This window comes from Parasteatoda tepidariorum, chromosome 10 (assembly GCF_043381705.1).
Source record: "Parasteatoda tepidariorum isolate YZ-2023 chromosome 10, CAS_Ptep_4.0, whole genome shotgun sequence".
NCBI classification, from domain to species: domain Eukaryota; kingdom Metazoa; phylum Arthropoda; class Arachnida; order Araneae; family Theridiidae; genus Parasteatoda; species Parasteatoda tepidariorum.
The window spans coordinates 48,624,445-48,638,789 of NC_092213.1; the positions used below are offsets into that span (position 1 = coordinate 48,624,445).

Consider the following 14,345-nt stretch of genomic DNA (forward strand, 5'->3'; position numbering starts at 1 on the left):
ATCTCGATTCTTATTCACACGATTTTAATATCAAACATAGCTTTTCATATTTGCGTGTTGCGATTCTTATTCACGCGATTTGAATATTGTACGCTGCGATTCTTATTTACGAGATTTAAAAATCCGATATTGTGATTCGTATTTACGCCTTTTTAAAAACCTATGTAGCGATTCGTATACACGCAAGTTTAAAATTCAAGGTCTTGATTTGCTCATGCGGTTTATAATATCAAACATTGATTTTCGTACTTATATGTGATTTTAAAATAAGCCGTTTGGATTCACATTTACGCATTCTAAAAATTACGCATCATAATTCTTATTTATGCAATCTAAAAATTGCGCATCATGATTCGTATTTACGCGATCTAAAAATTATGAATAGTGATTTGTATTTACACGTTTTAAAAGTTCTATATCCCAGTTTGTATTTTCTCATTTTCAAAATCGTATATCTAGTTTCATATCCATGTGAGTTCAAAATCCATAATTGTTATTCATATTCACGCAATTTTAAGATCAACTATCGCGATTCTAGTAAGAAGTAATTTTTTTTTTAATTACTTACTATAAAGGTGACTGCTTTTCTAATGACGATTATTAGTATATGTAAGTGTTACAACATCAGAGAAACTGGAAGGGAATATATTCAAAACTTACATTCTATGCTTGCAAAGAAGAAAAAATAGGATTTGTCACAAGATGTTTGAAGATGGACTAACGACTAAATATAGCAAACATAAAAGATATAGCAAACAAAAGCAATCACTTAAAAAGGGATTTAATTTAATTATTATTATTTTATTTGGAAAAAGAGTTAATTAACTCATCATCAAAATTTTATTTATAATTGCTGTTATTTATACTATAAAATGCAAAATTCTTATCAAATAAAAAGCAATTATTTAAACAGTTGCTGATAGTCATGTAATTTTTCAAACTAAAATAGCAATTTTTGTATGTTAAGGAGTTGCTATATATTTCTACTTCCCTGTTATTGATATGTTTCAAAGGCTCTAGTTAGATTAGACTATAATATGAACATAATAATTCGATCCATTGTTAAAGTTTTTTTTTCCCAATATAATTTAAAAAGTAATATTACTGATATATTTGCTATAAATCACATAACAGTATTTATTAAAAGAAATGAAATATTAATGTATATTCTCAGTAGTTTTAATTTGCTAAACCAAGCAGTTTTTTAAGTAATAATTGTCACTTATGTGAACTGAGGAAAAATATAATTTCCAGCTTTATTTTTTCAATTGGTAATTTTTATTTTCACTAAATGTTAAGTATCAATGTAATCATTTATATAATGATAGATTAGTACACTTTTATATGTCAACACATTATTTATTACCTTAAACCAGACCTGCCAACTCTCCTGCTTTTAGCAGGAGTCTCCTGCTTTTGCCTCAAATCTTCGCCCTCAGGTCTTCAGGGTGTTTTCTCCTGCTTTTTTCTATTTAGTGCAAGATAGAGGGAAAAAACAAAAATTTGTGCAATTTCCTTCCCAACTTGTGCTTCAGATCATGCTCGGCATTTATTTAGAAAAGTTTTGCCCCATAGCAACATCACTAAAAATTACGGTGAGTGTGAACCAAAACAGCAGCAATAACCAATGAAATGGCAAAATCAGAGATATCTTGGACACCATTAGGCAAAATGTTTTTTCACTTTCTATAGATGCCAGTTTTTTTTTTTAAATAATGCTAAATCAGCAACATCTGCAGTTTTAAAACAGTAGCAGATAAAAAAAAAATTACGAAATACATTTATAAAGTATTGTATTCATTATTGACATATTTTGTTAGTTTTTGGACTTCTTCCTAAATTTGAAAAAATAAAAAGATATGTTTTAATATAATTCTATAGAACCTTATATTTTATAGTAAGAACACGTATCTTTATTAGTCAGTGTCAGAATCTTATTGTGGTCTATTTTGTGTAATGTAAATAATATATTTTGAAATAAACTTCTTGTAGGAAGTGTGAATCAGGTTTAATTTTCAATATTGTGCTATGTCGTGATACAGAAAGAGTCTCCTGCTTTTTTATTTTCTAAGGTTGGCAGGTCTGCCTTAAACTGTCTGGAGTTTATTATTAAAGGGTTGCGCTTGCATAAAATTTACTATCATGGAAATTCAGCTTTTTTGCCTTTTGGCTAATCTCATCGTGGCTCATTGAGTTTCATGAGCAAGTGTCACACTAAATGACTTTCTTCTTTTCAAGAACTTGAAGTTATTTTTTACTGACAAAAAGTCCAAAATGAGGGTGCTCAGATCCATTACTCAATGGTTCCAAAAGCAGCAAACATTTATCCTCTTTATGATACCTGAACAGTGGTGATACTTGTGTTGGAAAACCATTTTGACCTTGTAGTTCATTATTTAGGCCTTAGCCTCTTAATGAGGCTTTTTTTTTCTTATAAGTAATATTAAAGTATTTTTGGGCCTGTGATTGATTTATAAAAATAAATTACTTTTTACATTAAAATTTTTTTGGTGGTGGAATTTTCAAATATTTACCCAATGTAAATAATAGGCCATAAACTCAAACTTCCGCGTTTATAATTACCCGAATTTATGAATTCTGTGCATAAATAAACTTGATGAGAAATGATTAAAAAAAAACATGTTACACTCGAGAGAAAATGGCTGCCCAGTGTTGGCCTCTTTTCTATACCTTTATTGTTACCAGACAGTTATAGCCAGACAAATCGTAAGTGGGAAAGTAGCTACCCATTGACATTTAAAAATTAATGAATATTGTGAGATGTATACTTTCCATGTCCTTATCTTCTCTTTATTTGGCACTACAGCCCTGGGCGGGCCTTAACCTGCCGCACAATGTTTCTCCAGACTTTCCAGTTGGAGAGCTTTAAAGTTTTCAAATCTATCCAAGATATCCATCCACCTTTTCTTTGGTTTGCCTATTGCACATGGGCTTCCAATGCAAGATCTTTACCACTCGGTTGTCAGGTGATCTCTCAATGTGACCAAGCCATGAAAGCGTCTCTGCATTGATGAATTTTACATTATTTCTATGCTTGATAGATAAGAGCTTCCAGTCCATCATTAGTTCTTATTCTCCGAGTTGTATTGCTCCAATAAGCCCATGTCCTTATAAAGGTTCTAAATGAGTGTTTGCTTTTTTTCATTGTCATTGTTAAACTTGCTTTCTGGTTTACTTATGTATGTTTATCTTTGCGTAAACGTGCAGCATTTCCCTATGATAATATACTGTTATGTTTTATTTGCAGCTTTAGCTGGATTCTCCCCTCATCGTAAAATAGCCAACTTTGAAGAAGCAAAAGGCCTAGATAAAATTAATGAGCGTATGCCACCCCGGAAAGATGCCCTTTCATCTCCAGGTGACGAGTCTGCTTACTCATTAAGCCGCTCTTCCACTTCGCCCAATAAATCTTGAAAACATTATTAATTCAGAAAATACTAATTGCAGTTGCATTGTTGTAAATGTCTTATGTGTGTGTGTGTGTGATTCTGCGGGTCTGCCATGCCTCTAATGCCGCCCACCTTGTTGAGAGCCCACAATCTTTCAGATTCTATAATTTTTTTTAAACAACCTACCTGTTGGCATTGCAAGGCTTTTCAGAAGTTTTTCTAATCATGAGTGAATTTTTCATTTAAGTTCTCAGAGTGCATTTACTTGTATCTAAAAGTTTATATATATTTTGTGTCTTTCTTTTCTTTCTTTTTTTTATACTTAAAAGAGTTGAGTTTAATATAGTTGATGTTAGTTTAGGTATTTTTGCCTGGATTTTTACAGAATTTTTAGTATAAAATGATTAGTTTGATATTTGGAAATTTGACTTTTAGACTTGAAAGTCATTTTGTTATAAGTTATTTGGAGATTGTTTATAGGCTAATGTCAATGCTAAAATTTTTGAATAGTTTCAGGAATTATTACCCATACCCCCACTAACCCCCTCACTTTTTACACTTGACTTGAAGATATCAAAAAAATTCTATTTTTCTCTAAACTCTATTAAATGAGTCACTGTTTTATAAATCTTAATCTCTGATTTATATGAGTATTTTTTTAAATTAGTGGTTCTTTACATCAATTTGTACCATTCTTTGAACAATAAGTAATTTCGTACAAAATTAAACAATAATTTTTAAAAACTAAACCAAAAAATTTTATAAATCTTGAAATATTAGTTTCATATTTAGAACAGTGCTATAATACTGAATAGTTATTTTTTTAAACTTATAAGTTAGAACAGATGACTTTCAGATTTCGTGCAATTATGATTTTTTTTTAAAAAATATGTTTTGTTGATGCTGTAAAATGTATGCTTGCAAATTTGTTGAATTTTTAAGCGTCTTAGTAATTAAGTTTGATTGAAAACATTGTTTATAATTCAATTTTTTATAATATCTATTAAGTATTTTTTTTTTGTTCTGTTTACCATTATATAATGTATTTATTTACTGAAAAATTGTTTCGAACTTTGAGTTTCACAGAACTTAACCCATTTTAAGCCAAGAATAAAAGTTTTATAAAATGGGCTATTTTCTTTTAAATATGCTTAAATTACTTTCATTAATGCACTGAAGAAGTTTTGTGCGTGAAAAATAATACTTTATTTAAGCAATGAAATGGTGCATAAATGGTAATAAAATGCATAATGGTAAATAAAATGGTCATTTTATTTATAGAACTTGCACTTTTAATCAATAATACAAACATGTTTACTCTAAAGTGGAAAAATTATACATTTTCAAAAAGTCTAATTTGTCAAAAAAATGTTTCAAATTTAAAAAAACTACAGTATTCAAAAAATTTCTTAACAGAAAATATTTACTTCAGTTGAATTAGTAATATTTTGACGATGTCTTCAGAACCCTTAAAAATAATTGAAAAATAAACTTAGTGAAAAATATGCATCATAGATAAAATAAAAATATTGGGTTTACACTCCTTTGGCTGAAAATGGGTTAAAATCATTTTACAAATGAAAATATAATTCAAAAACTCTAAAGTATGTTTAATAATGTATTTTAATCAAAATTAATTTAAATCTACTTCGCTGGCTCATACAGATCATTTAAATGCAGTAAAAATTTTCCGATTCTGACTTTTCACTTTATTTTTTCATTCTCTCCCATCTTTAAAATTACAATTCTGTTAACCTGATATCGTAGTAGATAAAAGAAGAAGTTAGATTTAGATTTCAAACAAAACTTTTTTGTACCCAGTGTATCTTTTTTTTTTTTACTTCTGTTTCCAAGTTAATTAATGGGGTTTTTTTACAGTTAAATTTGCTGTTTCTTTTAACTGGTGTTTGTCTACAATTATTTTAGTAATTCAAAAATTAATACAATTTCTCGCAGAATAGCTGATGATTGTACTAACTTACAAATTATCAATCTTAATGAATTTTAAAAATACTTTTATTGAAAAAGGTATTTTTGTTGTTTTTTGCAAGTTGAAATACGAACACTAATTTCAAAACTTGAATATAATCTTGTTACCAAAATGTTGTTCAATTCGTCTTTACAAAGTTTTTTATATATCCATAAGAACACTTGTTATTTTTACATCTGAGTGACAAATTAACTACTGAAGTCCTGTTAAAGTAAAAATTTTGCTTAATGCAGTTACTAATGTAGTATAAGATAAAAATAATTTCTTTGACATATCATATTTCTTTAATGCTCACTTCTAAAAAAAGTTTTATAAAATTTTTTGGGTGGTTGTAGCAATTCAGCATATATTTATATGAACTATCTTATTCTCATTTTACCTAATACTTAACTGTATAAATCTTTATTACAAATTACTTTGTTAGAATTTTATGCAATTACATATCAATTACAAAGTTCTGTGTAATTACATATAAAATAATAATTTTCAGGAAAAAAATATTTAATACAATTATGAATGAAACCTTTATTTCTATATGAGTATTTTTGTAAATGTAACCCTTGAGAAAACTTATGTAATTTGCAATTGGGATTGGCATTGTTTAATCTCTGTAGCATACTTATTGAACTTACTTTCTTCTTTAAATACCAAAATTTATCAGGGTTGAAATTTAAAGTAAATAAAATAAATTTGTCACTGGCCCAAATGACTAGCAACTAAAAGTTTTTACTAGTTAGTATACATTTACACAAATCCAATTACATGTCTCTATTAGATTGTTTGTTTGTTTTTTTAAAAAGGAAAAGTTAATGGTAATTTAAACGCAAAATCAGATACAACAAATGTGTATCAATAACCATTTTTTTTATGCTATTTTGTGACAAAATCACAGACCTTAAACCAAAAACCGAAACAGCCTACTATCTTTTACATTGATTATTGGTGCAGGGGACCACTAATAATTTTTTTTATTGTTGTCCAATTCCATATTTTAGTGATTTCGCATCAAGAGACCATTAATTTCAAGCCCTGCTTATATTCAAGACTACTATCTTTTTCTATAATTAATTAAATTTATGTATATTTTTGTTCCATTCGCAATTTTGCAACTTAGTGACTGATAATGAATACAAAATTCTAAGGATATCTGCAATGGCAATAGTTAATAATTGCCATAACAGTTACAGTTGTTGACAGTGACAACATTTGTTAAATTGCAATTGTTAGCACTTTTTCTACCATCATCTTTTATTTTGAAATTTAAAAGAAAAAAATGATCGTAATATTGCTTAAAAGAATAAGAGAACTAAATTGCAGTGCATTGAGCACAAAATAATGCTTGGAAGATCTCTTTTGAAACTAAACTTTTTCTATTGCCCCTTTATTTTCTGAAAATCTCTTAAATCCCTCAATTTTGAAATTTAAAAATTTTATCTCAAGAGCCACTAAGTTAAAACAATACTTTCCGAAACTTTTTCTTTCAGCGTGTAACTTATTGAAATAGATTAGTAATTTCAATACACACACAGTAATTACTATCAAATTATTAATATATTTTTTAAGAATAGAAAAAAAATGTACATTTGATTGTCATATGAATTAAGCGTGGCTGATAAGGAGAGAAAAAAAAACTATATTTTAAACAGCGCAATATTTAATGAATGTGAGTTGAGCTATTATTTTTATTGTTATTTTTTAATGTGTTCCTTGGGATTTAAACCAAAATATGTGTGTGTTACTTTATTGCAATGAGTGCACTTATCTAAGAACTGTATTTCATATCTCCTGGAAGAACATTTTGCTTTTGTACCTTGTATGTCTTTATTATATCTTTTTGAAGAGTAGAACTCGTACTGTATATCAACAGATTCAAACATGTGCAATATATTACAGAAGCTATAATAGATTCTATGTATTTTCTTGCTTACAGGATTCAAACTGTTGTAGTTAGATTCTTGTGGTTAAACATTTCAGCACTTTTATAGATTATGAAGATTTAAATGCAGCATATTCTATAGAATAACCAATTTCCTTTGTCTCATAATATATAAGATAAAATATATATATCAACTGCCATCTCAATGTACGATGTTTTACATAATTTCTCTCGGCTGGAAGACGTACTTTTTTTATTAATATCACTAACCGTGTATTTTTATTATTGTATTTTGTCCATGTAGTATGTTCAGTACATGCAAGTAGAGACAGATAATGCATCTTAGATTATTTAACCCTGGTCTTGGTTTTAGGGGGTGATATGACTTTCTGTTAAATAGTAGATTGAATTTCATAATAAATTGAATAATTGTAAAAAATGTTGTGTGCATAGATCATAGTTCTGGTTTATTCATAAAATAAGAAAAACCTTTAATTAAGTGAATGCAGTTTTTTGAATTATTAATAGTTACATAAGAATGTATAATAAAGTCCATATGCCTTTGATTTAAGCACTTTAATTTGAACAAAACAACAATTTTAAGCAGATTTTCTTAAGTCTTAAAAAATTCAAATTTATCTTTAATTCTTCAGAAAATACAATATTTTATACCTATTAAGGGTGATAAAAGAATGACTAATAATCTCTGTTTTAATTTTTTTAGCAATTTGTAAATATAAAATTTATTAGTGTCTCTAAAATATTCCGATTTTAAATGTTAATTAGAAATTGTTAGAAATTAGAATAGAAAGTTAAAAATATCTTTGAACGTAACAATATCCTTTTTTAATTTTGCTGAAACTTAATTAAAATTAACTGTTGCTTAATGAATATTTTTTTGTCTACAATATATTCAGTTCTATTATTTTTGTTTGGCTCTTAATCTGAAATTTGATTCCGTTCTTTGAAATTACTACTATTTTAAGCAACTTGCTTTTTTTTCTTCATAAAATTTTATAGTATACTCTATCAATGTTTCATTTCAAACTAGCATTGCATTTGAGGGATTTTTTTTTATTTATATTTAACCAAAATTTTATTGATTTGCTGAATTTAATTGCATTTAAATGTTTTCTTATATGTTTTATGGGAAAAAAATTTTTACTGCAATTTAAAATCTGTAACATATTTCCTTTAATGTTAACTCATATTGCTCAATTTTTTTTTATAACATTTTGTGTGTGTTTTTTTTTTATTTAAAATGATTTTAACAGTAACTTAAAGTGTTTTTTTTTTTTTTTTTTTTGTATTAAGTCCTGTTTTGTTTTAAAATATCCAATTAGAATGCTGCTTTATGAAGCTCTAATATATACCATGCCAGGGTTAAAATTAAAATTTATTTGAATAGCTCTTCGCAATTTAATTTCTAAATTTAATCTTTTTTAATTAAATTGCTTAGCAATTATAATTACTGCTATAAGACAATCGCTATTTTCTATGAAACAATTTCTGCTCTATAGTTGAAATTACATAAAATTACTACTGCATTTTATTTTGAAATTATTATCCTGAGATTTTATTTTCTTAGTTAAGGCATCTATTATCATTTGCCATTAGTACAAATAGAAGTCACTAGATACTTCAAACATTCTTATCAATTTCATAACTTGTTGTTATCACATTTCTATAAAAAGGTAGCACAGTTTTAAATTAACTTCAAATCAGCAAATTTATGAATTCTTTTAGAGATTTTTTTTAACTGTATTTTTGCTCTGCAAGTAAATTAAAGTATTAATTATGTAAGTATTCCTGTATATACATTATAGGGTTTGTTTTTCTTTTATTGGTATTTTATGTAAAATTTATATTTATGTTATGAGTATATTATGATTTCTATCGATTTGATATTGAAAATGTTAGTTATTTTGTAAATACAACAATCAATGAAACCAATAGTGTGCTTTGTTCAATGTTCATGAAAACAATACATTGATAACATAAAAGCCATTTCATTATTAGTTATAGTTAGATTCAACAACAAATAATGAAATGGTTATAATGGTTTGATTACTTGTTACATTAGAACATTATATTTTAAGAAACTTAAAAAATTAAACATACTATTTAAAGACTGTATTTGTTAGATTGTACCAGTTATTAACTGTTATATCTAATTGTTATTTTGTCAATCAATACTGGTGTTATTATTTTTTTTAAAATAATTTATGTTTAAAAAATGTTAAAAATATTGGTTTCACTTCTTTGATCTTTGTTATTAATCTCCTCGAATATTAGAATTTTTCAGATTATTTATTTTAAAAAATTGCATTTCTACTTTGAAATAGCAATTAGAATATAAAGAAATTTTCTATGTTGCACAATATTTGTGTGTGAATCTAAAATTGTTTTTATCTGCCAAAATCATTTTTGAAAATTTAACCAGATTTATTGATTAATAGTTCTTAGTCAATTTTTTGTTGTTGTTGTGTGTGTTTTATCTATTTATATAAGTTTTGTTTTTTTTTTTCTTCAAATTTTATAAATATTGTTAATTTTTCTTGAGTTTATTCACAGATAGCATACTATATAGAAAAAGCATTCTAAGGATTTTTTTTATTTGCTTATTTGGAAAAACCATTTTACCCACTTAAAATTTCAGGTTAAACATTTGCATTTTTTTGAAAAAGTTTTGATTTAACTCTACAGAAATGCCATCTTTCTAAAGCTTTCGGTATATATATATATATATAACTTATTGAAATAGATNATAATAATAAATTTAATATAGAAACAGTTTTTTTTATTTTATTCTCCATTTTGAGATTGTCATTTACTAAATTTAGCCTTGTCATTTTTCAGCAAAATTTAATGTTTTCATTCTGTTGATTTTAAAAAAATTAGAGTAATCCCATACTGTCTTATGAAGTGTTTAAAGTCAAAAATAGGGTGGTTTTGCTGGTTCAATTTTGATTAATATCATTTTTCCTGTTATAAAATAATCTTTATGATACAGCAATGTTGATGAAATCATAATTCATATTTTTAACTAACCATTAAATTTGAAATTAAGGATTTTATGTTAGTTCAATTTTATGATATAAAATTTTATTTGGGTATGTATTCTAAAGTCTGATAATTTAATTTAAGCTTCAAGTTTGATAAACTTTGCAATCATTGAAATGTAGGCATTTTTTTAAAAAGAACCTCTGAAATTATTATAAACAAATATTACATTTGTTAACTACAAAAAGAGCTTTGTAAAGTTGGCATTATTGTGTATATGAAATATTATTTTACAATTACATCTGCAGTTTATTATTTATTTTTATGTTATTTAATAAGTTTAATTATTACTTCAGTAGTATAGTAATTTTTTTCTCCCGCAATGAATGGAATGACCAAGTATTTATGATTTTACTTGTCTGTATAGTATATATTTATGTGAAGTATATTTATTCACTTGTGTGTGTATATACATGTGAAGTAGTTTAAATTTATTTTATGGTCTGTAAGTGTTCATTTGTGTTTATTATTTTTTAATTATTATAAACTTGTTTATTATTAATCTAGTTTCTATTTTTATCTGAAATTTTTTGTTATATATACAGTTGTATATTTTTTAGATGAGTTGTTATGTATAAGATTATTTGGAATTATTGTGCTTTTATTTCTAAATTTTAGACTATGACTCTGATGGTTGTGTTTTTATAATTTTTTTTTATTCAATTTAAATGGGGGAATTCTTTTCAATGCATTTATGTGCAACTTCAACTTTTGATTGTCTTGTTTGAATGTATTTTGTGTGCAATATTATCAGTTAAAAAAATAACTTATTATAAGTTGTGTTCTTTTTTTATATTTTTTTAAAATTTTCCAAAATTTAATTTACTTTTGTTGCATGTTTTACTTCTTCCCTCTGGAATTCGTAGCAATTGGTGATTTACACTTGTTTTAAGTATAAATGTTCTTCCGATTTTTGATCAGAAACATATTTACCATCATCAGGTAGCAGTGTTGTGTATAGCATCATTTTTGGGCTATAAATTATTAAAAATCTTTAGAATTTGGAACAACATCAAAATAGGTTTTTCCGCTTATGATATTCAAAACTGGCTGTATTTTTAAGCTATTTATCATGTACTAAATATTATCATTAAGGGCATGTTTACTATTAAAATTTTTTTTTTTTTTTTTTTTTTTTTTTTTTAAGCTTTTCAAATTTTGATATTTATTTTAACTAATAGCTTTATAAAGCTCTTCATATTATATTTTTATTTAATTTACAAAAACTTTGTACCTTAAATTAGTTAAAGTTGAAAAATAGTGAAATCAATTTCAGCATATTTCATTTATTGACTTAGGTGGTATAACATAAGAAAAAATTCACTGTTTAATATTATTTTAATTTTTCTCCAAAATATAAAATCAGATAATAAGAATCTCATAAAAAAAGACACATTTTTTTAGCATTTATTTGTATTTTTAAATAGCTGATGCATGAAAGATGGACTTAAAAATATGATATGTTGTGAATTTTGCAGATGTTTAGCTATGCACTTAAGTTTTAGAAACGTATAATTAAAATCATTGTTTTAATTCCTATGTAGTCAGATGTGAAAAAACCACAAAGAATGACAAAACAAATGTTCGTAATATTTATTTCTATTTCTGCATAATTGTTGGGAAAAAATTCCCATTTTTCTTTATTTCTTTTTCATTTTTTTTAAAAACAAGATGGAATGTGAAATTGATGCATTTTTAGTTTTATAAAATTTTACATATCCACATTTAGGTTTTGGGTGTACATTGAGGTAATATAACAATTCTTTAATTTTTTATTCAACTATTAAATCAGTTAATAAAAATAGCATAAACATGAGACAAAACAATTAATTATAATATATTAATTAAATATCATTTAGTTCTATTTATATTGCTATTTTTCTTTTCATTTAAAATAAAGATGGACTTTGAATTTGATACATTTTTAGTTTTATAAAATTTTAAATACATTTAGGCTTTTAATATATATTAAGATAATATATTTATGTTAATTTTTCCTCAAACTATTAAATCAGTTAATAAGAATGACATAAATATGAGACAAAACAAATATTTTTAGTATTTCTATCTTTGCATAGCTGACAAAAATCATGTTTGTTTTTTTTTCTTCTTTTTTATAAAGACAAAAGATGGATTTAAAATTTGATATATTTTCAGTAATATAAAAAAAAGAAACCAAACTTATATACTGAAATATTTTTTTACTTGTAATTTTACAATTATGTATGATGGCATATAAGGAGAAAAAAAAAGATATTTTTTTCTGTTATGCGCCACAAATAAAAATACTTTTTCACATTTAACTTCAATTTACTAGAATTATTTTTAGTGCATGAATTGTATCATAAAAAATTTGGACCTTTGTCTTCTTTTTTCTATCTTGTGTAATAATCTGCTAAAAGCAGCCTTGTGAATCACATGCAAGAGTATAAATGGTGTCTTGTAAAGCTTTGCTAATTTTACATGTTCTTTATCAAAAACTTTTGGATGTTAAATGGATTTAGGTGTACTAGCACAACATCAATTTCCAGTGTTATTAAAATTTTAAATACCGTTGAACATTTTTCCAATTTTGAACTTTTTGAGAATGTAATAATTTAGAAAGCATCTTTATAACGTAATGAACTTGTTGTATAATATTTACCCATGTGTCATCAGAATTACTATATCTATCTAAGCTGTGAATAATGAAAATGTTGATATCAAAAATATGAAATGGGATTTTATTACATTCACTGATATATCTTTAGTAGATATTAAATATGGCGTGTATATTCTTGTGCTGAAAATTTAAGAAAAATATTGAGTTATAATATAATTATTTTATATGTAGTTAGTTGCTTTTATTGTAAACTTAACCTGCCAGATTTGTAGAATCTCTAAATTAATTGTTGAAATGTGGTTCTTCATCTAATTCTTTAATTATGCTTTGAAAAACTAATAGCTGCGAACCTTAAAATTAATGATGCTAAATGATTTTCCACTAAAACCTTCATTTGTGGAGTAGTTGCTGGGAAATAAGTCATTTAATTCAGTGATTAAAATGTGAGGCTGGTTAATTGATGCCTTACTAATGAGTTGAATTTGTTAGTTAAATGTATGCTTAATCTAGAATTGTTAAGAAATTAAACCATATAAATGTTTCTAATTTTTTTTTAATACTGAAATAAATTCCAATAAATTTTTATGCATACTTGTTTACATAAAACAATTAAAACATTTTATTTGTTGCTTATTGTAAGCAGATTTTTATTAAACTATTTTAATCAGAAATTATATAATTGAGTAATTTTTTTTTAGCCTTAATTATCATTCAATTTGTCACGCACAGTTCTTAAGTTCAATATTTTGTTTTCACAGACTAAAAATTTACCAATCGTGAATATTATTTTATAAAAAAAATTCATTTAATTAAGAATCTGTCAATATGACATTGCTCTTTTGACGTTGATTACTTTAAAAATATTTTGTTGATATTAAAATCAAATCGCCGTATAAAAGTTTGTTGGAACCATGTACACATTTTTTTTAATTCATGTTTGACTGTTATATTGTAGAAGTATTTTCTGATTTAAGTTTTTTTTTAATGTGTATCTCTTCAAAACATTGTTTATAAAAGTATATTAATTTGTTACAAAAAATTAAGCATGATACTGTTTCTAAAAGTTAGTAAATACCGACTGACGGCAGCTACCAAGTCTGATTCTTCTTTTAAGTCTGTATGCTTAAAAAAAAATCCCTTTTTGATAAAGTCATTTATTTTATGTTGTTTAAATAATTCCCTTTTAACACCTTTACTGACACCGGTGATATTCAAAAAGCCTTTATTATGGCAGTGAAGGTATTAAATAGAGTAGAACTCCAATTATTCAGGTTAATTGAGACCAGGCCTAATACGAATCATCATATAATTCAGGAAGGTAAAGTTTCTTAAAACATTTTAATGTAACTGTTACAAAAATAATACTTTTGTACCATGCTTTTTTGCTGCATGTCATTAGCGATA

At 25.5% G+C, this 14,345-nt stretch overlaps 1 protein-coding gene across 2 annotated transcripts in view; it reads left to right on the forward strand.

The window, feature by feature from the left end:
- The window catches only part of LOC107447630 (serine/threonine-protein phosphatase 2B catalytic subunit 3), a 32,347-nt gene extending 24,505 nt beyond the window's left edge, over nt 1-7,842 (forward strand). For both annotated transcript variants that reach the window (XM_016062587.4, XM_043039535.2), the window contains exon 13: nt 3,269-7,842. In XM_016062587.4, coding sequence (XP_015918073.1) covers nt 3,269-3,435 — 167 coding nt within the window. In that variant the 3' untranslated portion in view covers nt 3,436-7,842. The remainder of the gene's footprint in view (nt 1-3,268) is intronic.
- The last annotated feature ends 6,503 nt before the right edge of the window (nt 7,843-14,345 follow it).